At 37.9% G+C, this 25,451-nt stretch overlaps 2 protein-coding genes across 3 annotated transcripts in view; both read right to left on the reverse strand.

Moving 5' to 3' along the window:
• The window catches only part of LOC129259090 (zinc finger-containing ubiquitin peptidase 1-like), an 18,885-nt gene extending 4,823 nt beyond the window's left edge, over positions 1-14,062 (reverse strand). The window contains exons 1-8 of one of the 2 annotated variants that reach the window (XM_054897358.2): positions 13,811-14,062; positions 6,618-8,301; positions 6,021-6,189; positions 4,543-4,734; positions 2,786-2,954; positions 1,989-2,143; positions 1,100-1,202; positions 385-505 (exon numbers count right to left, since the gene is read on the reverse strand). In XM_054897358.2, coding sequence (XP_054753333.2) covers positions 385-505; positions 1,100-1,202; positions 1,989-2,143; positions 2,786-2,954; positions 4,543-4,734; positions 6,021-6,189; positions 6,618-8,249 — 2,541 coding nt within the window. In that variant the 5' untranslated portion in view covers positions 8,250-8,301; positions 13,811-14,062. Of the gene's footprint in view, positions 1-384; positions 506-1,099; positions 1,203-1,988; positions 2,144-2,785; positions 2,955-4,542; positions 4,735-6,020; positions 6,190-6,617; positions 8,302-11,546; positions 11,569-13,810 lie in introns of those variants that run through there. The other variant, XM_064098302.1, reaches the window with a different exon arrangement.
• A 595-nt stretch (positions 14,063-14,657) lies between these two features.
• LOC129258492 (ketosamine-3-kinase-like) lies at positions 14,658-25,451 on the reverse strand. The gene is made up of 7 exons (XM_054896752.2): positions 25,069-25,451; positions 24,122-24,300; positions 23,358-23,545; positions 22,197-22,410; positions 21,271-21,469; positions 20,476-20,650; positions 14,658-17,804 (listed from the first exon to the last, which is right to left on the reverse strand). The coding sequence occupies exons 2-7, from the start codon at positions 24,284-24,286 to the stop codon at positions 17,741-17,743; spliced, it is 1,005 nt and encodes a 334-aa protein (XP_054752727.2). The 5' UTR covers positions 24,287-24,300; positions 25,069-25,451; the 3' UTR covers positions 14,658-17,740.

The raw sequence follows: 25,451 nt of genomic DNA on the forward strand, positions 1-25,451 counted from the left end.
AAAATAAAACACGAGAAAAGAAAGAAAAATAAGAACTAGAAAGTAAAGATCTGATCAGTTCGTGTGTCATGTTCATAATGTTTCAACCCTTGATACGATTTTAAAATGGGTTGAAATTAATCAAAGTCCTTCATAGCCTTGACTTTGGATGGCTTTTAGAGTCTTATTGACGGGCTTCAAATGCCCTGATCACCAAGATTTACTTCTCATTATGAGAAGGACAATTCACTTGAAAAGGTACTAATTATACCAACTCAAAATTAAACATTTACAAAGTTATTCTCTTCCAGAAAAAAAGAACTAAGTTTTTAAGGTTTGTGTTCATAAGGATCCATAATAGAACTATCATAATTCTGATTATTAGTCTGTATTACATTCAGTTACCTCATACTCTTGATCTGATGTGATGATTCCTTCGATGCAGACAATCTGATATTGTTTGGCTTTCATTTGGTTCAAGGTCTTCCTCAATGGCTTCAGAGAATGACCAGTGATGTCACCTCTCCTGAAATTCAACGATACAATGAATTTAATTCCAGAGGAGCTCAATCCACTTCAGTATTTTCAGAGAGGAGAATAATCTGCTTGTATGTTTATTATTTGTTTTTGATGGGAAATATTTGAAATGAAAATTGCATCTTTTTTAAACCTAGTTCCAGTCACATTGACCTTAAAAATCACTAGCTTCAGGTTGTCTTTGTTACATTTTGTTTTCATAATATGAATCCATTTACCCCATAAACATCAAATTTTACTTAGAATTGGTGTCAGGTGACACTGAAAATCAATGAAAAAAAAATGTATCAACTGCAGGGAAATCATGAAAATGAAAAGTGATTAAGCGGTTAAATAAAAAATTGCTCAACTTCTCGAGTCATTACTCTTTCCTTTGTAAAGTGGTTCAGAATTTCCCAAATAATAGTTCCTTCCTTTTATAAATAAGGGAGGGGGAGAGGGTTGTACCTCTTTTATGTTAGAACCCACCTTTGGTGCTGGAAATTCTAAAAATATAAAATCATAACACTTTGCTGTGCTCCATCATTAATAAAATCCTGAATCCACTCTTGTTACTGTTGAGAGTAATTCACATTGTCCATACCTGAGAGCATTGGCTTCGTTGACTCTAAGACTGGGATCAAAGAGCAGAATTCTAGTTGACTTGTCTTTCATCATGTCATAGCCAATGATAGTTCTGCTGTGTCCTGTTAAGGAGATATAAAGTAAAATCAATATCAGATATAATATCATACAAAACTAGATGAATTGCTAACATTTATCTAAGAAATATCCCAATAATCATATGACAATATAGTACCTCGCACATTAAATAAATGTGTTTTGTGCATCTTCACTCAAGACCAATGTGTCATGTGTGACTTGGACAACAAATTGAGGAAGCAGTTTTTACTCTGCAAGATTTCACCCTGATTTATTGCCATATTATGTATGACCAAGAAAAAAAATAAAAGGAAAGAGAGAAGGGTGAAATACACTTTTTTTTAAATATTTGGTCAAAATCAATTACAAAATATGATTTTTGAAATAAAAATGTCTACAATTTTGCTCGCTTGGAACGTATTATTAATTTTGCTAAATACGCCATTCCTGTGACACAGTACGTCAACAAAACAAAGTGCCTTGCGCTTCTTCTCTCCAATAACAATGTGCGTGTCAAGTCTTATGAGCATTTGGTGGAACCAAGGAAGTAGTTGATCTGCAAGATTTGCAAATGACCTACCACCTGCCCAACCATAAAGAAGATTCCTTTATACCCCCTTCAAACATCGTTTGGAGGGGGTATCATGAATATACATACAAGGAAACCCATGGAGATAGTGGAAGAAGGGAAGGGGGTAGGAAACAAACATGACATATCATATTTCATTGATATCTTATATATTGTTTTGACACAAAGGTCAAGGTGTGCGGGTATGTGATTGTGAAATAAACAATTTGTACAAAGGTCCTTCTCATAACACATTGATTACCTTCATGCTGGAAATAGAGTGGTAACTTGCTGGATCTCACAGAGTTCTCCATAGAGAGCAGAGGTGGTTTGCCAAAGTAATCCCTGATCCAGGCAAAGAGACGTGGATGGGTACCATTCTGACCACTGGGTGCATGGAAGTCAAACAGTTTGCATCTGTAAAGGTCAAAGAGGAATATAGAGGGAAGAATAATTCAAGCAACAAGAAGTCACAGCAAAGCATAGTATGCAGACATACGAGCAATTTTCTCAATGTGTTTGGGAAATAAAAACAACTCAAGAATAAGATTTTGAAATCAAAATGATCATGAATCTTATTTTGCTATGATTCACATGCACTTCACACAGAAATGTCCAAATATCCAAATAATTCAGCTTCTTAAAATATTTGTTCGTATTTATCAGTGAACATATTTTCCATTATTACTTTTGAAAGCTATTTATTAATTATCTAATTAAATAATTGATCAATCCATTCATTATATCAACCTTTTCTTTACTCATCTTCATCATTATTACTTATAATAACTATTTTGGAGGCAAGATATCCTATCTTTAACATTTGGCATCAAAATATCAATCTTTTTTACATTGGACCTTTATTCCATGATCCTAGATGAAACATTCTTAAAAGCTCAGGACAACTGTGTACACATTTCCTACAAATCAATTTCCCTTAAAATATCTTCTGATTTCTTGATCGCACATTTCCATCATCAGCATAACAACAATAAGTCTACATAGAAAGACATCTCACTACCACCTGACACTCTGCTGATAATAAATCACTAGACTCACCTGATCCGGAGAGCTGAGAACATGGCTACAACTTCCGTGGCACCGATCCACTTCCTGGTATTATGGACTTTGCCATTCAGCTGGTCACGACCCTGGGCATCGAACCCTTTACTCCATGCATCCTCTATTAGAAGCTGAATTCTAGGAATAGAAGGAATTTCTTTTCTTCCTGCCAGGTGAAGATATTAAAAGATATGTGATTCATTAAGGGTATATTGGGTGTAAAGGAACATTAATAATAAGCTAATGATATTAGGCTCGGGTCTCCAGTTTTCCCATGATTTATACCACAGTCACATTTGCTCTACGGCGGCCGTACAGCGAGTCAATAACAGCCGTTTTATTTATTTCTATTCAAACCACCTATATGTAGCTATTACAAAAAATGTTATAACAGCTGTTTTTGACTCGCCATATGGCTGCCATAGAGCGAATGTGACGGAGGCATAAGAAAACAGAAATAATGTTTGAGCATGTTACCAAAGAACACTGAATTCGATGTTTAGTACACCAAGAAACACAAAATTTGCAATTTAAACAGAAACTAGGTTCCTTATATGAGGGGGGGGGGGAGGGAGCTGGAGCCCCCTACCCCATTTTATTTCAATAAACATGTACAAAAACATACACTGACCATCTGATTGTACTTTTTGCATGGCCAGCCCCTCTCCCCTTTAAAAACCATTCGGTTGGCCCCTATAACAAACAAGTGGAATGCCTCTGGCTGTCTCACCTGCATCACACGATTCAATATAGCAGCAGTGCTGACTTTGAAAACTACTATAAAATAATTATTCACAAAAAACACCATTCATATGATACAATACTACGTTCATTGACATTTGACCTTGATCATGTGACTTAAAACTTGTCAGTGATACTTGATTACCCCTATATCCACATTTTATACACTATATCTATAAACTTTGAAAGTTATGACAGCAATCTAATAATTACCTCTAAAATGGCCAAAGTTCAATGACCTTAAATGACCTTTGACTTTGGTCACGTGACCTGAAACTCAGACGGGATGTTCAAAGATACTTGATTACTCTTATGTCCAAGTTTCATGAATCAGATCTATAAGCTTTCAAAGTTATGATGGTAATTCAAGATACCCCATTAAGGCCAAAGTTCATTGACCTTTGACCTCGGTCATGTGACCTGAAATGCGCATAGGATGTTCAGTGATACTTCATTACTCTTATGTCCAAGTTTTATGAACTAGACCAATAAACTTTCGAAGTTATGATGGTAATTCAACAAATACCCCCAATTTGGCCAAAGTTCATTGACCCTAAATGACCTTTGACCTTGGTCATGTGACGTGAACCTCTTGCAGGATGTTCAGTAATACTTGATTAACCTTATGTCCAAGTTTCATGAACTAGGTTTATATATATATAAGTTGTGATGACATTTCAAAAACTTAACCTTAGGTTAAGATTTTGATGTTGATTCCCCCAACATGGTCTAAGTTCATTGACCCTAAATGACCTTTGACCTTGGTCATGTGACCTGAAACTCAGGCAGAATGTTCAGTAATACTTTATTAACCTTATGGCCAAGTTTCATGAACTAGGTCCATATCCTTTCTAAGTTATGCTGTTATTTCAAAAACTTAACCTTCGGTTAAGATTTGGTGTTGACGCCGCCGCCGCCACTGTCGGAAAAGCGGTGCCTATAGTCTCACTCTGCTATGCAGGTGAGACAAAAAACCTATAAAAAAAGCCTGAAGTCTGAAAAATACTGCTCACCATTAAAGACAACCTGTTTGAATTGAGGATCTTCTACCAAAGCAGATAGCATCATCTGGATGTTGCGGTATCCACAGCCCCACCCAGAATCCCCCTTAGAGGAGGAGAAGTGATCTAGGTTGAGGGAGAGCCGTGCATAGGAGACACCATGCACCTTGTTGTTGTAGTAATCAAGCAGTCTAGGAATGATATCTGGCGAGTGTAACATAAAGATTAATGCTTAATATTCACAATTGATTGATTTTTTTTTAAATTTTACTTTGGTGCCATGGACTTTCGGCTATGCTAAAAGCTAAACAGTGAGTGCATGTATAATATCATGTTAAAATCAAGGTTAATTTTCGCCATATCATGGTAGATTTAGATCCGGGGGCCGTTTCATAAAGCTGTTCGTAAGTTAAGAGAGACTTTAAGAACGACTGGTGAACCCATCTTAAGCGCTAAACCATCGCCAATTCGATGTACCATTTACCACAAGAAAGGATCACCAGTCGTTCTTAAAGTTGCTCTTAACTTACGAACAGCTTTATGAAACACCCACCTGGTACATTTACATAAACCTAACTTTGTGAAATCATGAAATCTAATCTGGAGAACCGTTAAGAAAAACTTAAGATCACCAAGTATGCCAACACAGATGTGGGACAGTGCATTATTACTGCTTGGAAGAAGACTGTACAGTGTTGCACCTAGCTAGAATGCCATGCTTATTTTGCTCTACTCTCAGAAATTATACATTTTCTACAAGAATGATTGGACACAAAACACTCGGTCATTTTATTGGATTCCAGCACTAGTATTCATGTTCAATTGGTACATGTACAATGTATATTGACTGTCAACTGTATCTTTCATGTAAATGGCTCCGATTGTTTCAACCAACACATGAAAATGCAAGTTTATGTTTCAATATACTTGCATGTATTTTTTTTCATGGTGCATAGTAATACATGAGGCCGCCATCAACTACAAGCTTAACCGCTCAAGATGGCGGTCTCCTGCGTTCATTTGTTTATGCTGCTTTTTATTATCATCCTAATGTGAAGTATATGCCCCAATCATTTTTTTCTATTTATGTAATGTGAAGTATATACCCAAACCATTTTTTTCTTCTAATTATTATGTTTATGTTGTAAACATTATGGATTGTTTTATATATTGCAAACAATGTAAATAATTTTTGATAATGTATTGTGAACGCAGAAATAAAATCAAACAAACAAACAAACAAACAAACATGCATTTATGCCCTGATGACATTTTGCAATGTACCCTAATGTACACCTGCAATCCTTCAAGCCGTCTCAATAGGAGTGGACGAGGAAAGTACTCTACACTTTCATCTCTTTTTATAAACACATCAAAGTCCCTTCTGTTTTCAATAGAGCAATGCAACTGCAATTGGCTTTTAACAATGTAATACTTTGAACACTAATTGAAGTACATCTTCAGTACATGGAGATCTGCCGGCATCATACCTTTTGTCCGAGATTGGCCAGAGTCGATTCCCGTAGCCATCGCTTCTCTGATAGCTTGATTCTGCTGATGGTATTCTAATGGGGTTATTTCACCCCGCCACACTGCTTTGGAGGAGTTGCGCTCACTCTGTCTCCTGAAATTCCCGCTTTCATCTGCCCCATACATGGCCTGTCAGTGAAATGTGAAAACTAATCTAATAATAATGATATTGATACTGATGATGATAATGAAAATAATGATAATAATAATAATAATAAAAACAATAATAATAATAATAATAGTAATAATAACAACAATAATAATAAAATATAACAATAATAACAACAATAATGATACTGATGACAATATTAAAATACTACTACAAGAAGCATTTAAACTTGATCATCTGTATATGGGGCATAGGCCTTTGAGTATTACTGTAGCATACTTAAATATTTTCTCTCTGTAATTGCTTCTGGTGTAAAATATAAAACAAATATTTATATTTTGCTTTCAGGTGATGAGAATACAATCACTTTATCTGCAGTGTGAATGCACGCCAACTTTGATCAATTAGCACACAAGAACAAAACATACAAAAACTTGAAGTACCGTACCTTTAACTTCTTAAATTCCTCTTCCTCTTTCCTTTTCTGTTCTCGCCGCTCATCCTCAGCCAGTTGTTCAGCAAGTTTCCTATCTACATCTGTCATATCATTCTGTCCTCTGCGACTGCTGCCAGCATCAGCCGCTCCAGTTGATGGTCCCTCTGCAAAGTGGCTTTCAACATGTGCATTCATTTCCTCAGTGACTAGCCCAACTAACCCACAGACGGGGCAAGTGATATCTCCTCCTCCAATGGCTCCCCCTTCAGATGGTCTATTCTCGGCGCTCCTTACCCCTATAGCACCTTCGGGATGTTCCGTGTTGACATGGCTATTCAGGAAATCAGCATCATAGCTGCCAAGTCCACATATTGGACAGAGGATTGGTGATTGCACATTCTTTGAAGCTTTGCTTAGGCTGAGGAGAGTTGGTTTATCAGGGTTCGGGGTCTTGACTTTCACACCTTCTGTTGGTTTTGATTTTGCTTTTGTCGGTGTAGAGGTGGAGTTCGGGTTGGCCACACTGCTAGTGCTTGGGATATCTTCCCACTGGATCTCTTCTGCTGGTTGGGCATCTTCGATGAACATGAGCTCATCATCATCAAGGAGATCAGGTTCAGAGTCATTGGTGAGATCAACCCATATCCCACTCTGTTCCTTCTTGTCCTCAGCCTCTGCTTCAGCTGTCCTTCCTGTGAGCGTTCTGAAGAGCTTACGGAATGGACTGCTGGTCTCACTGGCAACACTCTCATTCCCACTCCTGGATGACGCCAGCGTATCCAGAGATTGGTGGCTGTTCCGTCGCTCTGCAGATTCCAGGCGATGTGACTGACGGGTCTCTTTGGGTCTCACATCCGGTTCCTTTCTACCTCGTTTACGGTCATTTGGCTTTGGTTCGCCTTGCTTTTGTTCATCCTGCTTTGGGCCAATCTGTTTTTGGTCATTCTTTCTACTGGTATGTTCTGAAGGTGCCCCATTCCCTGGCCCCGTTCTGCCTGCCTGCCGTCTTACAATGTTTCTCTCTTTGAAACTCTCCTTTGATTCATCAATAATGCAACACTCAGCATCTGACTCTCTTGGGCCATTCTCATGGCCACTTTGGTCTTGGCTTGAAGATACTGATGACTCAGAAAACAAATCCTGTGAAATGCCATCCTCATCCATCGATTGTCTCAAATTACTTTCTTGCTCCCTAATATCTATATTTTGATTCACATCCCTTTCTATTTTTAGGGCAATTTCAGCATCATCTATATGATCCACATGAATATCATTCATTTGCTGATCAACAGACTCTCCATTCTGTTTGGTATCAGTTGGTTTTGCAAAGTAGTCCTCAATATAAATCAAAGAATTTTCCTCATGAACTTCTTCTGCTATCAACACAGCATCATCTCCATTGTCTTGCACGCAACTTCCTTGCCTGTATTCGCTGGTGCTAGACTTTGCCGCATGGGCTGGACTGAGTACATGACGATGTGCTGTATTCATGTGGTATGATAGTTCTTCAATTGTCACATGGGCAAGGTCACACAGAGGACAAGACCCTGAGTTTTCCTCGTGATCCAGAAGCATATGAGTTCTGACCTCTGCTTCGTCAACAAACCCTTCCTGGCCACATATCTCACATGTCTCAGAAGACATTCTTGAAGAACCGGTATCCACAGTGGTCACATTTCACTATCAATCTCGTTCTCTGCAAAGACAAAAGGAGAGATATATTAATTAGCAACTCTTCAAATTGCAATAGGCCAAAGAAAATAATTTTACCATTGAAATGCATAATGGTTTATTTATCCCATTATCAAGCAATTCCACTGCAAGTACATCTTGAAATTCAATTAATATCCACTAACAACAAGATCTATACTGACTTGAAAGGTAATTTCCTGGTCCTTCTACAATGTATGACTTATCATTATATACAACGTGGAATTTGCTTGTGGGGGGGGGGGCACTTACATTGACGAGTGGATACCATGCGCAACCCAAAAAACATGTAAAAAGAATGTCTTTTTCAAGATAGGGCACGTTACGTACGTAACGAAATAAGGGAATAAAAAACACTGAAATAATGAAAAAAGGGTATCTATTGTGCTAGGAAAGCTACGTGTTAAGGGTCAAATTTGCGAGGGTATAAAAAAAAAAGTTTTATAAAGGATGTACTTTTTGCCTCAACAGTCAACACTACGTGTTTAGAGTACGATTTGCGCGAGGTGTGGGAAGTGGGGCCGTACTAAACCCAATGATGTAGGTAAAGGAAAACCGACGACCAACGTCCTTGAAATAATTAAAATATCGCTGTAGGCCTACTTGTTTAGGGGTTAAATTCAAGGAATACTTGCCAAGACTAAGAGTATCGTTTTGTTTCCAATACTTGTTTAAGGGAAGGGTTTCACACACCAATACTTGTTAAGGGATGCATTTTCAGAATATGGAAAATACTTGCTTAGGGTGCTTTTTGAGACCCCATGATTGCGCATGGTAACCACTCGTCAATGGAAGTGGCCCCTCCGGAGTCCCGGTATCTGGCATGATTTTGATTATGTCACTTGTCTTAAATAAGTACTTTTAGACATACTTTTACCCGCTTTACCTCTAAATCTAGTTAATCTACCCAAAATTCTAAGTGTAAGTTAGGTTCTTATTTCGATTAACTTAATTCTTATTCTGACATGTCTGATATTGATAAATGCCAAAAGAGAAAATGTGCCAACAAGTTCAATTCATTGAAGTTATTTGGTTGATATAACTTTCTTAGACCTACCGTACTTGTACTGTCTTGTCACGTTTCATATAAAACAAGTTTAACTCCAACGGCAATTGAGTAGATCTTGGACTAGATTGGTGAGTTCTGAGACTAAACATGACGAGTGTGTCAAGCAAAGTTCAACTTCAAAAAAACGACTGCTGGCATCTAGTTAGTATAGTCACGTATTGTATTACCGGACACTATCATGATTCCGGACGCGCATATTACTGCGTTCGAAAAACAATTTCGTACCGAAAGACTTCCGCAATTCAATTTCACAGAGCAATACATAGAACAAGATTGCAAAAACAAGGCGAAAAATACAACTTTTACCTTATTTATCTTTAAAATGACAGAAAATGCTTAAAATATCATATAACATAGTTTTGCATTAACAATTGATATATTTTCTGACGGAAATATGGGCCTAATTTCAATCTCTTCTGCTCCTTCGATCGAATGTTGAGGTATGGTGTATTGTGGGTGATCGTCGACGGCTAGTTCTCAAGGTAACTGTCACGAGGTTTATCCTGATTAGAGCTAGCCGTCGACGATCGTTAGCGCATCGATCAGCGCCGGAATTACACGGGGGCGACGGGCGATTTCGCCCCCATGACAGCACAAATCGCCCCTAACAAGTCTCAAAACCCAATGCTTTGGGGCAACTATTTATTTCAGAATCGCCCCAATAAAATACCATCGACAATGTAAAAGTACTTCACATAATTACGTTCTCCGGCGGCGGAGCAAGTGCATCTTTTATATCGCCCTTATATCGACGATGCAATATCCGAGCCTTCCGTAACACCGGAAGCTTCGCGATTGTAAATAAACGCGCAATGCAATATGGGATGCGGAGTACGTATAGTCTTTAGCAAGGGGTTTTTAGAATTGTTGACGCACTTGCCGCATGGCTTATGTACATGTACGCGTGCACGATTAGACTGCACAGCTGGTAACGAGATCACATGCATCGTACGGTATATTATGTGTACTAGGCATGCACAGAATTGTATGCGATCAGCTGGTGATTGTGACAGCGCTGATTATCGACATCGTCGAGTCGGAGTGCGAGAGGGATAAGTTTCTAATTCGAGTTCAACCTGGCTCTGCCAAACGGCCAGAGCCAGCGCTAGAAGTTGAGACAAAACTAAAGAATAAACAAGCCTGGACATTCATATATGGTGAACACCTTTCTTTCATATCATATATGTGATCTTTGAGTCTATTTGAACAAATCCTCAACCAAAATGCAAACTTACATGTATACAGTAATTACAGTTAAAAATGTTCTGAGCTTTTAGGCATCACAGTGAGTCTCGGAATGTCAAAAGGTAATTGCTGATATGCGATAAAAAAAAGTAGCCCCATGAATTAGAAAATAGCCCAAAGATATTCAGTGGTAGCCCCAATGTAAAAAAAAAGTAGCCCCTAAAAAAACCCAATTAATTCCTACCCTGGCATCGATAGAACTTGATGAGCATCACGATACGAATGAGCATAATATTGGAAAGTGCCATGGAACTTGCAGTTAAAAGAAAAAAAATAGTAAGCAATTTACACAAATTTATTACCATCTGCTCAGATTCGATAAAAAAGGCAAACAAAAACTTTGTGCATGAGACTCACGCATCCAGGGTCCGTCTCACGATCTCACGCATGGCACCCATTTTTCTCACGCAACGGGACCCGACAGAAAAAAAGAGAAAAAGTAGCATTATTCGCTAGATTATACGCACTGGCCGACCGCCTTCGCGTCTACCCCGGCACACGAGACGAATCGAGAGTGCAGTCAGCGCACAGCTAGTATGTGATACGAGGAATCGTGTGCGTACATCGCATGGTTTTGTAGTATGATTAAATAAGTATGGATCGATATCATGATGAAGCCCACATCTCGCGCGCGCGCCTTTTACAAACGTACAAGTGTAAGAACTGGCCACGCGCATGCAGAGATGCCGAGTCATGAAAATCTCACGCATAACATTTTTTTAAACTTGGATCTCTGTATAAGTAGAAAAATTCACACAAATTTTTTCTTAGTTCTTACATCATTATTTATAAATATCAACTAATCAAGAATATCCTTACCCGTCCGGCGCGCGCGCGCGTCCGGAATCATGATATAAAGGCATAATCGTGATATAGTCCCCAAATCCAAAAGTGGGGATTATTAGAATCACACCTACCAGAACGCATGAAAATCACTTCCTTTCTCCAGAACACAGTCCCCAACTCTCGCACAACTCTGTGGCAAAATGATAACACACACAAATGAAACACACACTGTATATAAACACTAGGGTTCTCTCCCTATTATATACTCGTGATCCAGTCCCCACTCAATGGGAAATCCAGTTTGATTTTCACGGCGGTGGGGACAGTTCCAACAGTATATATACTCGTGATCCAGTCCCCACTCAATGGGAAATCCAGTTTGATTTTCACGGCGGTGGGGACAGTTCCAACAGTATAGTATACTCGTGATCCAGTCCCCACTCAATGGGAAATCCAGTTTGATTTTCACGGCGGTGGGGATAGCTCCAACAGTATTCATACTCGTGATACCGTCCCCTCACAACATAAAATCGTGCTCGTTCAACAAGGGGATGGGGACAGTTTCCTGATGCATTGTGACAAGGATAAAACATTTTAGGGTATGGCTGCGGAAGCTGATGAGGGAGGGGGGGGGGGGGGGACTTCAGCCCCTACCTTTTTCCAAAACATTGTGAATCCTTCTGAACTAAAATCCTATAAAAATGCCTTCATATATAGCATAAAAGTGCAGTCTTTTTTCCAGACCCGGTTAATTAAAAATTGTAATATAAGTTAAAAGTCTTTTTTTCCAGACCCGGTTAATTAAAAATTATAATATAAGTCCAAAGTCTTTTTTTCCAGACCCGGTTGTTTCAAAAATTATCATATAAGTCCAAACTAAGATACCATAATGATATTCTAGTGGAATAAAAATTAAAAATCGAGTTTAGTCTTTTCTCCAAACCCTGTTATTCCAAAATTATAAATAATAATACAACAACAACAACAACAACGTTATTCTACATCAATAATATTAGGGGGGCCTTGGTTAATTAATGTTGTTTGTTTGTTTTTATTGTTTCTCGTGATTTCCTATTTTGAAATAACTGGAGCAAAGACTACACCATATTTCCGTGCTATTCAATGTTGATAAGATTGCAGGGTTTTTGTTTTGTTGTGTTTTTAACAATTTTTATAACTGGGTCTGGAGGAAAGACTACACTATATTTCCATGTTATTTAACAATAATAAGAGATTGGGGATCTTTATTACTTTTTTACTCTTTGAGAAATGATTTGTAAAAGTGGGTCTGGAAAAAGACTTTGAACTTATATTATAATTTTAACAACCGGGTCTGGAAAAAAAGACTTTGAACTTATATTACAATTTTTAATTAACCGGGTCTGGAAAAAAGACTTTGCACTTTTATGTTATGTGAATGCATATATAGGATTTTAGTTCAGAAGGATTCACAATGTTTTGGAAAAAGGTAGGGGCTGAAGTCCCCCCCCCCCCCCCCCTCCCTCAGCTTCCGCAGCCATACCCTAAGATGTTTTATCCTTGTCACAATGCATCGGGAAACTGTCCCCATCCCATTGTTGAACGGGCACGATTTTATGTTGTGAGGGGACGGTATCACGAGTATAAATACTGTTGGAGCTATCCCCACCGCCGTGAAAATCAAACTGGATTTCCCATTGAGTGGGGACTGGATCACGAGTATACTATACTGTTGGAACTGTCCCCACCGCCGTGAAAATCAAACTGGATTTCCCATTGAGTGGGGACTGGATCACGAGTATATATACTGTTGGAACTGTCCCCACCGCCGTGAAAATCAAACTGGATTTCCCATTGAGTGGGGACTGGATCACGAGTATATAATAGGGAGAGAACCCTAGTGTTTATATACAGTGTGTGTTTCATTTGTGTGTGTTATCATTTTGCCACAGAGTTGTGCGAGAGTTGGGGACTGTGTTCTGGAGAAAGGAAGTGATTTTCATGCGTTCTGGTAGGTGTGATTCTAATATTAATCCCCACTTTTGGATTTGGGGACTATATCACGATTATGCCGATATAAATTTGTCGCGTACGAAAATAATTGTTTTTCATGGAGGGGTATGCGGCAAGTGCGATGCAAAGAAAACGGTTGGTAAACATAAAATAATTTTATCATATTCTGTTATTTGAAAAAGTGCGAATTTGTCTTGATCGTATTTCCTCTATTTGTCCGGCAATAGGATCCACTGCCATACTACCGGTACATGAAAATACATGAGTGGGACAACACAATGTAAGTAACGAAGTTGAACATTAGCGTTAAAAAGGCTGATAAGTGCAAAACGACAAGGAAATACATTAAGATGAGCTTAGAATGATATGCGCCTAGAATTTTTAATCGGTCCATGGTACTTACTTGATCAGCCCGGGGTACACTACAGAGTACAGGTACGAGCAAGACGGGCGGAACAACAGTAGGCCATAGAGTCTTCTTAGAGATGTATTCTCTATGCAGTAGGCCTACCAAAATACGTGTAGACTGCAGCTTGTTCTCTGACATGCGCCGTGGCGCCGGGGAGGCCGGGCGGCCTAAGGCCTAGCGCATAGCCGCGCCGGTTCCCTCGTACCTCAGCAAAATCCATTTTCCAAGCGAGTCAGCTTACTTATAGTACCGGGTAACTTATTTAGAATAAATCACAAAATGAAAAGGGGCTGCACAGGGGCGGATCCAGCTTTTTATAAAGGGGGGGGTTGGGGTGGTATGCGAGGGAGCGTAGCGACCGAGTCCAAGCGAGCGGAGCGAGCGAGGGGGGAGGGTGTGGGAGGGGGGTGTCCCCCTCCCACAGTAGGGAAAAATTTTGAAAATCTGTGTGTGAAAATGGCGTTTTCTTGCATTACAAGTTAAAAAAAAAAGATAAGATTTAAAAAAATGGTCCCCGGATTTTTTTTTTTGGGGGGGGTTGCAACCCCCCCAACCCCCCCTCTAGATCCGCTTCTGGGGCATTATGGCGGGGGGCCTATTTAATTTAATAGCAATTATTGTTTTATTAGGTGCATGGTCTGTCCGAGATCATATATCATTACCATCATCTTCATTGTTCATCATCATAAATATTACCATCATCATTATCCTTATATCATTTTCATCATCATTATCATCACCATGCGTCGTCATTATCACCACCATGCACCACCACCATCATCATCATCATCACCATCGTATAGTCATTATCATAAAGGGCCTTGATATCACCATCATTATTGCCATGGTCAACATTTATTCTCATAGATAGATCATCCGAAGTTACTTTTGCAAATAATTCATTTCATATTACGTTGCTCAATATTGAAAACTGGGACGTCATAGGGGCACTTGCTCTCTAGATTTCGACACATTGTACCATTGTAGCGCCATCCTTGCATGTGCCTTAATTGCTTTTATTCATATCAATAGAAATTTAGTGATGGAAATTATAGTTTTTGTAGGCACAATGATTTCCTTTGCCTACGAAATGTTTGATTAATTGCCCGCGTGAGCAGGGATGGAGCTGTGATGGTTTGATATGGGAGGGGGGGGGGGTGATACAGCCTTTAATGATGTCATACTTCAAATGAATATACATAGCAATTGAAAAAAAAACATGCTTAATTATACACACTGCGGAACAAAACATGACAAATTTTATCTTAAAGATTCTGAACAGCATTTCAAATGATTTGTCATCCTATTTAGTTTTTTCTTTAATCTGTTTATTGATTGATCTTTACATATTTTTTTATTTTATAATAAAACGATTTCAAGACAAAGTGAAATACAATAACAGCAATGAAATAAGAGAAAGCTGGTGAACATTGCTTGTATGTATAGTGAAAAGATACAATAAAAAATTGCAATATATGATTTACTTAACATTCATATAAATTTCTAAGTCATGTTAATGGGTCTTTCCGAGAACACATCATTTTGGATATTGATAATTACTATTGTCATCATATAGAATACTATATACAAAAAAATAAAATATGTCACATCTTTGTTATTTCTTGTTGAATTTCGATAATATTTCAGTGTTTTGTTTATCTGATTTGACTCTGTGAAAATGATATTACTCTCAGCCTGGAATACACATTGAAGAATGATAAAATTCATCATGAAAGCTAAACTTGAATCTAATATCATTTGACTCTTGAAAAAAAAATCCTATGTAAATATGTATATATTTTGAAATAATAAATCCTCAAGGAAGAGGCAAAGAGATAGAAAAAATATGAAATTCAATCTTAGGCTTATGTTTTTTTTATCAATCGTGTATCATGGAAATAATATTATCGGATCACATTTCAAAATAACTTGCTATTGATAGGCAGTGGTCGATCTAGGGAGAGGGGGCGCCCCTGTAATAAAAAAAAATGCTTAAAAAACACATTAGAAACTTGTGCAAAATGTGTTGCCCCTCCCCCGCCATCTAAGATGCTGTGATTGAAGTACAGAACTTCTTTTTTTTTGTTGTATATATATAAAAAGGCCTACAAGGTATTCGACGGAAAAGTGGCAAATGCGTTGGCATTATAGCAGGGGTCGCGGAACGATTTTTAAACGGTTTTTAAAGGGATTAACATGCATAAAATCGCCAATTCAATAGTCAATTCCAAGTTTTTATACACATTACTGGAAAACGTGTGTGTTTGTACGTACCCCCCCCCCGGTTCCACATTATAAGGGTATGATAAAAGTATAAAAGAGCGATGGAGGCGCGGCAGGGGGTTGGGGTTTAAGTTATTTTACACCTTCAGTAATACACTTCCACTTTCATCTCTTCCAAATAATATGATAAAAGCAGGCTCATAATAAATATCTAACTTTCACGTGATAAATATCTAACTTTCTTATGATAAATATTATTGCACATCCCTACCATATAATATTTGTGCTAATAATCTGTGTGGTTGGAAATTGAACATGTTCAAGCATCGCTGTAAAAATATTCAATATTGATATTTAAAGAAATAAGTAAAACGCAGTCATACATGAACATTATACTTAATGTATTTAGAATTATAACACGCTGAATTACAATAATCTTTCAGCCTATAATCTTATTAAGATATGAATATGTATACATTATGGCTAATTTAACGCTAGTATAACATTCATTTATCAAAATCTGCTCATGCATTTAAACTTCATCATAAAATTCTATCAGAATATGGATTTTCATTATACTGTTTTAAGAATCAGGTAACGAGATGAGCAATAATGGTTTGAACTTCAGTGTTCAAGGCTTGTGTTACACAACATAAACCTTGGTGTAAACCGGTGTACATAGAGGACCTCACTGCATGGTCATTTTACTCCGATGTTAAATGCAGTGCTAGTTAAAAATCCCTTTGGCATGTTTGGTATCATTACAACACCTCCGATTTCCACTTTCACCCTTTGGTGCTGTATTCAATTTATAGGGTGTAATTTTCACATCTCAGGGTGTGGTCCTCTCGAGACACCAACTGCTGTTTCTTTTAACACCCCAGTTCTTACAGTGAGGTGTTGGAGCGAAACTATACCGAACATAGCACCAGTCACACATCATGAACATTTCTTCAAGCAGGTGGTAAGATTAACATCACAAGGTGCTGAGGCAATGCCGTTTGTAGGCCTGTATATTTTTAAAACACCCAAATAAGGTGTTTGGGCTACTGGAACAAACTGTTCTCTAAACACTATCACCTTAATTGGAAAGCAAAGAGCTGGGAACCATCCGGACATTCAACATCAATAAAAATAACCTATAAGGAGGTTTTAGCCCCAAGTCAGAAAAATAACTATTATCCTATATTTTTTCACCCTCTGAAACCAAAACATTCAAATTGCCACTAATTACACAAGATTCGATGAGTGAGCTTATCTTTTTTAAGATGGTTAACACATGAGATATGATTGAATTCAGTACAGAAATAAGGATTTTATATTGAAATTCGGTCTACCCGTAAGACCTTTGTTGTACTGGTGTTTATTTTCTATGGCAGAATGGCTTTCCAATAGTTATTTTCACACAAAATATATTTTATCAAACTGGTGAATATTATTTTTGGTATAATTCATCTACTCTCTATGAATAAGTTATATCACTATGAATACTTGATTATATGCAAACTATAATACAGAATAATAAACAGTTTGGAATATGTAATTTGTGTTGTCAGTTCATTTTGATCGCCTTTTCAACTATCATATTGCATAATTACCCCCTCAAATTTTAGTCTCAATGATTTTCATTAGTGCCTCGGACCGTTCGAAATGGTTATTCAAACTTTTGGATTCAGAGCATATTCGCGATAATGATCGTGACTACTTTGTTAGTTGGGTAAATAGCTCCTGCACTTTATCCTTGTATCTGGGTCCAAAATGACACCTGCAGTAAAGATATCAAAAGGGGAGATTGGTAAATAGACATGATAATTGTGTTATGTAGTCAAACATAATATCCAAAGTCTACACAGGGACTCCACTCTAAAATAAAAACTTTAAAAAAGGCTATGTTCTTTTATAAACCATGAATACATTAAGATTAATTATGATAATCTTGTTTTTGTGTGAATTTATATTGAAATATTATAAGAAATATTACGACGAAATTAGTCGACACATTTTTTTAAGAACTCATGTGGAAAAACGAGCATTTGGTGTGAAAATGGAAGAAAAATGCGTTTATAGGTATTAATAAACATAATAGGGTTAAAATATTGAACAAGCAAAATAGTGAAAATTATTCCAAATCACATGAATCGTTATCATCTAAGGCCCTGTTTTTAAGTTTGAAGAATGCATTATGTTTAAAATTCAGGCCGCGTACAAATATGAAGATGCATCATTCAGATTTTCATAAACACCATCTTCTCAGTCTCCATTGTCACTTTTCGACATAAATTTGTCAAAACAGAATAAACAAACAATATTATACCAGGCTATCGTTGTTATCATTTGTATAATTTTTTTTACAGAAGAAAATATAATTCTCTAAAAGCGACGGGTTGTAAGAGCAGTAGCAAACTAGGAGTATATATACCAACTTGCCACCCCCCCCCCCCACCCGGAAAAAGTTGGAAAAGTAAATGAAAACAATAGCAAAGTGTCGACTGTGCTGTATTTGAGTTCGATCTAAAATAATAACTGGGGCTTTTCAAATTCTAGGAGGCAAACGTGGATCCATTTTACCTCCAAGCTATTTTTATTATGATTTTTTTTTTACAAAAGTGACCACCCTAAAAAGAGAGCTATCCTGTACGGTAAGCCTGAGGGTTTTGATTATGCTCTACTAGTATAATCTTGGCAATTAACAGAAAACATATAGTCTGGGCAATGTGAGGTCTCCTTCCACGAGCGTACCGGGTGGGGGAGCAGGGGTAGAGACGGTGCGACATGACATAAATGTTGATGATCCTTTTTTGTTATTGCTTGTCAGAAAACATTTGACCCACCAAACAATGTTTGCTAGGACTTACACCAATGACGACTTCACCTATAGATATGAGTCGGAAACATTATCCCCAGGACTCTATCTCAATTCAGAATTCTACACCATATGCGTAACACACTATGATTATCAGATTATATGTAGAGTTCATTGGTTCTATTCTATAGGGCAAAGGCGGGGATCGATTCCCCGTATGTGGAATTCCTCGTAGGTGGAATTCCCCGTAGGTGGAATTCCCCGATAAAATTCCGACGGTTAAGGTTGTTAGTTTTTGAAGTGATAAAATGCCTAATCATTATTTGAAAGATCGAGGGAATAAAAATTACCAAACATGATAACCATGGAATAATTTCAGTTGAAATGACGGTGCGTATATAGCAGTGGCGTAACGAGCCAACAAGTTTTGAGGGGATCAGGGGAGTGTTTCATCAACATTTTCATCCGACAAGTTGTCAGATCTGACATCTTTCTCCGATGTTGATTGGCTGAGAGGTACTGTTACTATGGTAACTGTCGGATAAAATGGGACTTGTCGGATAAAACGTCCGACAAGTCCTTTCGTGAAACGCCCCCCGGATATGGGGTATCGGGCAACATTTTTAAAAAAATTGCCAGCGAGCAAAAAATTCGACATTTTCAAAATAAAAAATCAAATTTTGTGATAGATTTGCAAATATTAATATTCAGAAAATAACATATTTCTCCCTTCTCTCTGATCCCTTTTCTCCCCGCCACTGGTACGTGGGCCTATATGCCTACTACATTTATTTTCAAAGTCAAGGAATTAATTACCTTGTATAGTGGAATCTAGCCATTTTAAACATGTTAAAGCAGAACAATAATAACCTACAGAGGATTTTTCAGGCATTGAAACACTGGAGCTTTTTGATAATGAAATCACGAAAATCAAATGAGGGGGCGTCTTAGAGTATAATGGTGTGACGTCATACAAACTTGTTATTATATGACCATTGGCCCGTTTCATAAAGGACTCGAAACTGTTTGTCATTATAGTACTAATAAGGCAACCTGGCGCTCAAGAGTCGATCAAAATAAATATTTGCATACTATTTACCACAGATGACAGTCACCAAAATTGTGAGTCTTTATGATTTTGGAAGCACATAAAATACATCAAAAACCTAATTCGATATTGAACCGAATCATGGTCTGATAAGTTACTAATCAGCACTTTTGAAATTATTGAAAATTGGCCCGGTTCATGATTTCTTTGGAACCACAATGACAGCTACAAGTAAGTATACATATGGCTATTTGTCGGGTTGGGGCGGGGGGGAGTGGGGACTGGGGCATAAACCCGATCCTCGTCCATTTTTTTATTTTGATGTTTTTCATCATGATCTACCACTATATATAGGTAGGCCCTATACTAATTGCTGAAATGCCCCCATAAAAATAACAGATAAATAAATAAAAATGAATAAATAAATGAATGAATAAATAAAGATGAATAAATAGATAATAAAATAAATAGATACATAAATAAATAACAGATATAAGCGTCGTCATCGCTTTTGTACCTTTTATTCAATAATACAACACTAATTATCAACATTGATGCTGAATTATTGAATGTAACAGGCCTTACCAATAATTGAGATAGAAACTGATGATGTATAATTTTTCCCTCTCGTCGAAACCCTCTGCTTTTGGAATCAGTCGGTGATAGGCTGGGTAGAAATCTTGTTTGAAGTCGACAAAGTCTCGGGTCGCTGCTAGTTCAAACTCGTGATGTCCATAGATACAAGCAGGATCGAATATCACTGGAAATTGATGGATTTACACTGTAAAAACGCTGTTTAAAATGTTATGCACGTCGTTTAAGCCCGTCACTCTAACAACTACTGTTTAAACTTTTTAAACAAATGTTTATAATTTTTAAACAACTGTTCAAACTTTTTAAACAAGTTGTTTAAAAAGTTTAAACAATTACAAAACAGTCTAAACAACCTGTTTAAACAACGTACGTGCTATTTTTTTTTTACTGTGTAGGCCTGTTTTAATTGCATATCGTCCAAAATTTGACAAATTAGATATTAGGTATGTGTCTCAGAAAAAGAAGCGATTCGGTGAATTATTGTATCATCATCTTAATCATAATAATATTTCATAAATGGAATATGTTTGTAAAGTGTAAGGTCCTCCTGTCATCAAACATATGCATATTTAGGGGCTTAATGCCAACAATAGATTTCGACCCTTTTATATTTTGATCAAACATTCAGAACAATATTATGTTACCCTATTCCTTTCCTCCTTATGATTATCTGCCTTTTTATTAATCGTGGAACTATTTCTCTCTCTCTCTTTTCCGGGGGGGGGGGGACAAAGCTTCCAAGTCCCCCGACTCCACCTGTATGCAAGTGAAAGGCACTAAACTCACCTGGACCCGTCGTTGTTTCGCCAACATTTCCCCCGTGTAGGTCACCGTGCAGCAAGGCTGGCATAACGCGGTCGGTACCGCGGAATAACCGCGGTATATGCCTCACAAGATGCGGCCACATCTCGATCAGTGTGCGGTCTCCAAATTCCCTCTCAATGTAATCCATCCGAGGTTTCAATCTTTGGCGGACAAAAAAAGTCTGAGGAATGAAGATTGATGAATATTGTGATTGCATTGACAAATTTAATCCTTGTCCGGTTGAACATCACTGATCAAATGACGTGGTATTGCATTGGGAATTTTTAGCATGATTAATGTTTGATTCATACCCTCAAAACTCTAAAATAGCGCGAATGGTTCTTATTTTTGTGTAATTAATTTAGAAAGGCGTGGGCATGCACCCATATTCAAGGCATCTTGGGGACGACATAAGTTATTGGTGTTACAGAAATCAAAACAAGCCAAGGAATAAAAACACGAAGCGTTGAAAATTCGATATTTCATTTGTCCCTACAGGGACAGCCACAGACATGAAAGAGGGGGAGGGGCGACCGTCTCCCAATAAAATGTCAAGTAGTACAAAAAAGGGGGGAAAATAAGAAGAAAAAAGGGTAAGGGGAAGAAAGAAAAAAAACCAAGGGAACAGAAAATTGAGTTAGGGGTTATTTTCCTCAATACATCAATTACTAAAATAATGAAAAATGACGTCACCTTTCTTGCCCCCACCTTCTCCTATCGGAATACCCTGTGATCAGAGGTATATCTGCTGTTCCATAGAGATTTGACTCTCCATAAGGTCTAAACGTGCAAGCGAACGTCTGGCGCGGGGGGTGCCCCCCTTGTTGCTGCCACTGGTATAATGAACAAGCCAAAAGAGGGATAGAAAACAAATGCCATTCTTCGGAGGATCTACCTAAGTTCCTTACCATCCAATCATCCGACCATGTGTTATCTTGAGGTAGGTATCCCACGCAGGTTGTGGTGTGGAATCCAAATTGCGAGACAGATCGTTGGGTTTCCTCATCAACATCTTCCCCATTTCCATTCTGCATGTATGTAGGACTCGAAACCGGGACCCCACCGATCCTGCCATCGTGCTTTTCCTCTTTCATCTTCAATCGACTGTTGTGGAGATGTAACCTGATGGAGCAATTCATGGAAATATTCAGTGATTTTTCAAAAAAACAAAAACAAACTTTGCCGTGAGCTTGTGATATCCCGGCCGGATGAGAAAATATTTGTAGATGGATATCATCAGGGTTGAATCCAGGAATTCAGGGGGGGGGGGGGGTGCACAATTCTGACGAGTAAAAGAAGAAAGTTGGAAATTTGGCTTCTAAAAAAGGGATCTTTGATCCTCACTTTCGGGATGAGGGGAAACAGTGGACATCAAATGGTACAGAATTCGATCAAAATAGGGGGACATGCATGTGCCCCCTGATTCCGCGTCTGAATATTAATAATAAGACGCTTTACGAATGGTTCCCATGAAAGGCCACTTCATTACCATCATGACTTTAGATATTAAACTGCACCATTGAATTAAAAGGCCCGGAGAGCGTTTCATGAAAGGACTTCTCAGACGTTTTTTCTGACAAGTCCCGTTTTATCCGACAGTCACCATAGTAACAGTGGTTCTCAGCCAATCAAAATCAGGAAAAGTTGTCCAATCTGACAACTTGTCGGATGAAAATGTTGATGAAGAGCTCCCCTGATCTTCTTATTGTGTTAAAATACTGTTTCCACATTATTAATTTCATTACTTTTAATTTTACATTTTTGCAACATATTGACCCTGTACACACTGTTAGAAAATTCATCCTTAAAATAAAAGAAGTTCCTGCAGCAGAGTCTCGAGAACACCTGTAATCTTACCAGATTGCGTAATATTACAGGAAATTGGTATTTGGTGTATGGAATCTTACTAATTTCCTTAAATAAAACACCCTTTTTCCCCTTTTTAAACAGACCTGTTCTGTTAAATCGCAGAAAAATTCCTGTTTTATGAATTTACAGAATGATTCTCTTGTAGGTTTTTTTTAACAGTGCAGGCTTATATAACCCAATTAGTCTTTGGTTGAAATTACCTTGCGACAGCTTCACCTAACGCCGCAGCATGCTGATCAAGTTCTGTCAATTCAAGATGTTCCATGATAAAGATAGATCCTGGGCCATCATCAATGTCATAGATCTGGATAGGTCTGGGACATTGGACCGTTCCAGTGGCTAGCAGGGACTCTAGGCCAGCTTTTTCGCCGTCAAACATCGTCATCGTCTGCGTGTAAATCGAGAGAATTGCAATTCTTCTCTAACGTTTCTTTTGATCTTTGTTTTCTATCATGAATGTATGTGACATGCTATATCAAGGGGATTATTTTTTTCTCAGAAATACGGTGTCAAGAATTTATCTGGACAATTACTGGATTTGGGTTCTCAAAGAAAGCTAGTCTCCTTTTCAATTTTTTTTTGTACCAGTGATCAAAAAAGTAATCTTTATTTCAAATATTTGGATTTGAATGAATGAAATGACACATCCATATAGGCTTAGAGCATTTTCCATAAATTGAAGCAAAACTTCAAATGACAGGAACCCGTCAAAGAGAGAACATCTTCACCGCTAACCATTTCTCATGGACTCCACAAGGCTCAGCATTCATTCATACCGGTATTATTCGTTTTATTATCTTTCAACTTTTGGCAATATTTTTGGACATATCCATCAATGGGGGTGTGCTCAAAATGATATCACGTGCTTACAGGTTTGCGTCGAAAATTGTGTATGGAATAGCACGATCGCCAAAGTCAAATTTCTATATGGTTATATATAAAGCAAACAAACGAATAAACATACCTGACTCTTTGTGTTCATCTTGACAAAGTATTTTCCTCTGTCAGTCTGAAAACCCCGACATTCATTCATGACCCCTCTGTCGAGGATTTGTAATTCTTTTAAGATATTCAATCCCATCCGATCGCAAAGTGTCTTCTCCATTTTCAGAACCAAGGTTTTGTTCATAACCCGTTTGAAACCTGAGGATTGAAAAAAAAGGTTCAAAGCCTAAACTTCATTAGTCTACAAATGTAGACCCACATCTGCAGTGTGTGTACCTCAGCTGATTCGCTAACCAGCAGATCCCACCTCACGAGCCATTCAACTTCACAGGGGTACGTCATGAAACATAATGAGAATTTCACTTACTATTGTTACAAGCTACCACAAAATTCTATAGGCCTAGGCCTATTTGATTGGCTGAAAGCAATTAGTTTAAAAAAAATCACTGAAAAATCTGTAGGCCTGTATATATTAATACATGAACGCTCCCCATGAAATAGGGGGTCTCCCTAATGTAACATAGATAACATAGATTAAAAATAACATGGCCGTCACCAGATTGTTCCAAGGGTGGGTGCTTTTTTTTTTTGGGGGGGGGGAAGAGACAAAAATTACCAATTCCGACGTCAGGCAATGCTGCTGGTGGCCCTAGGAACGATTTTTTTTAACATGATGTGCTGGTTTAGAATATTTGACAAGCAAAAAAAAAACAAAAAAAAAACGAAGGTCATTTTGGTCACGAGAAATTTTACAAGGAAAAAAAGGTGCTCTAAAGGGAGGGGGTGCGTTCGCACCCTCCACACCCCCCCCCCCCGGTGACGGCCATAAATAACATGACTGAAATGAATTTACGATCTGATAATAGGCTTTATCCCATGCAAACACAACGATCGTAGGTTTATATATATGCCTACCACCGCTAGTAATACTAATAGACATCACAATAACGATAAATGGATACTTACCTTTCTCAGCAAGTCGAATAGACTACTTCTGCACACTCAAACTATAAAGAACCATTGATATATATGAACGAAAGCGTCAATTGTAAAGATCAGTTTCTGCTATATTTCGAATGACGCCAATGACTACAGCCCTTTAGTATATCCTTCGATCGTAGTTTACAGACGATAAACTATTAACTATTCAGTATGAGCAAAGTGGTCGAGTCTGCGAATATTATTTGGAATACACAGAAATTAGGTTGGTAAATAAAGGCGGAATCATTTCAACTGGGTATTATTGTTTTTGAGGAAATCCCACTCTCTTTCGCAATCGGAGTGGGTGTGTTTGTGAATATTTCGTAATGATAAAGCGCTGTGACGTATGTTGTACTTGATATACCTGT

Source organism: Lytechinus pictus, chromosome 4, assembly GCF_037042905.1.
Source record: "Lytechinus pictus isolate F3 Inbred chromosome 4, Lp3.0, whole genome shotgun sequence".
Taxonomy (NCBI): domain Eukaryota; kingdom Metazoa; phylum Echinodermata; class Echinoidea; order Temnopleuroida; family Toxopneustidae; genus Lytechinus; species Lytechinus pictus.

Coding starts and splice junctions, on each gene's coding strand:
- LOC129258492 (XM_054896752.2), bottom strand. CDS start 24,286: ATGAACAAAACCTTGGTTCTGAAAATGGAGAAGACACTTTGCGATCGG. Junction 21,470..22,196: donor CATGGTCGGATGATTGGATG/GTAAGGAACTTA, acceptor TTCATTCCTCAG/ACTTTTTTTGTCCGCCAAAG. Junction 20,651..21,270: donor CGAAACAACGACGGGTCCAG/GTGAGTTTAGTG, acceptor ATCAATTTCCAG/TGATATTCGATCCTGCTTGT.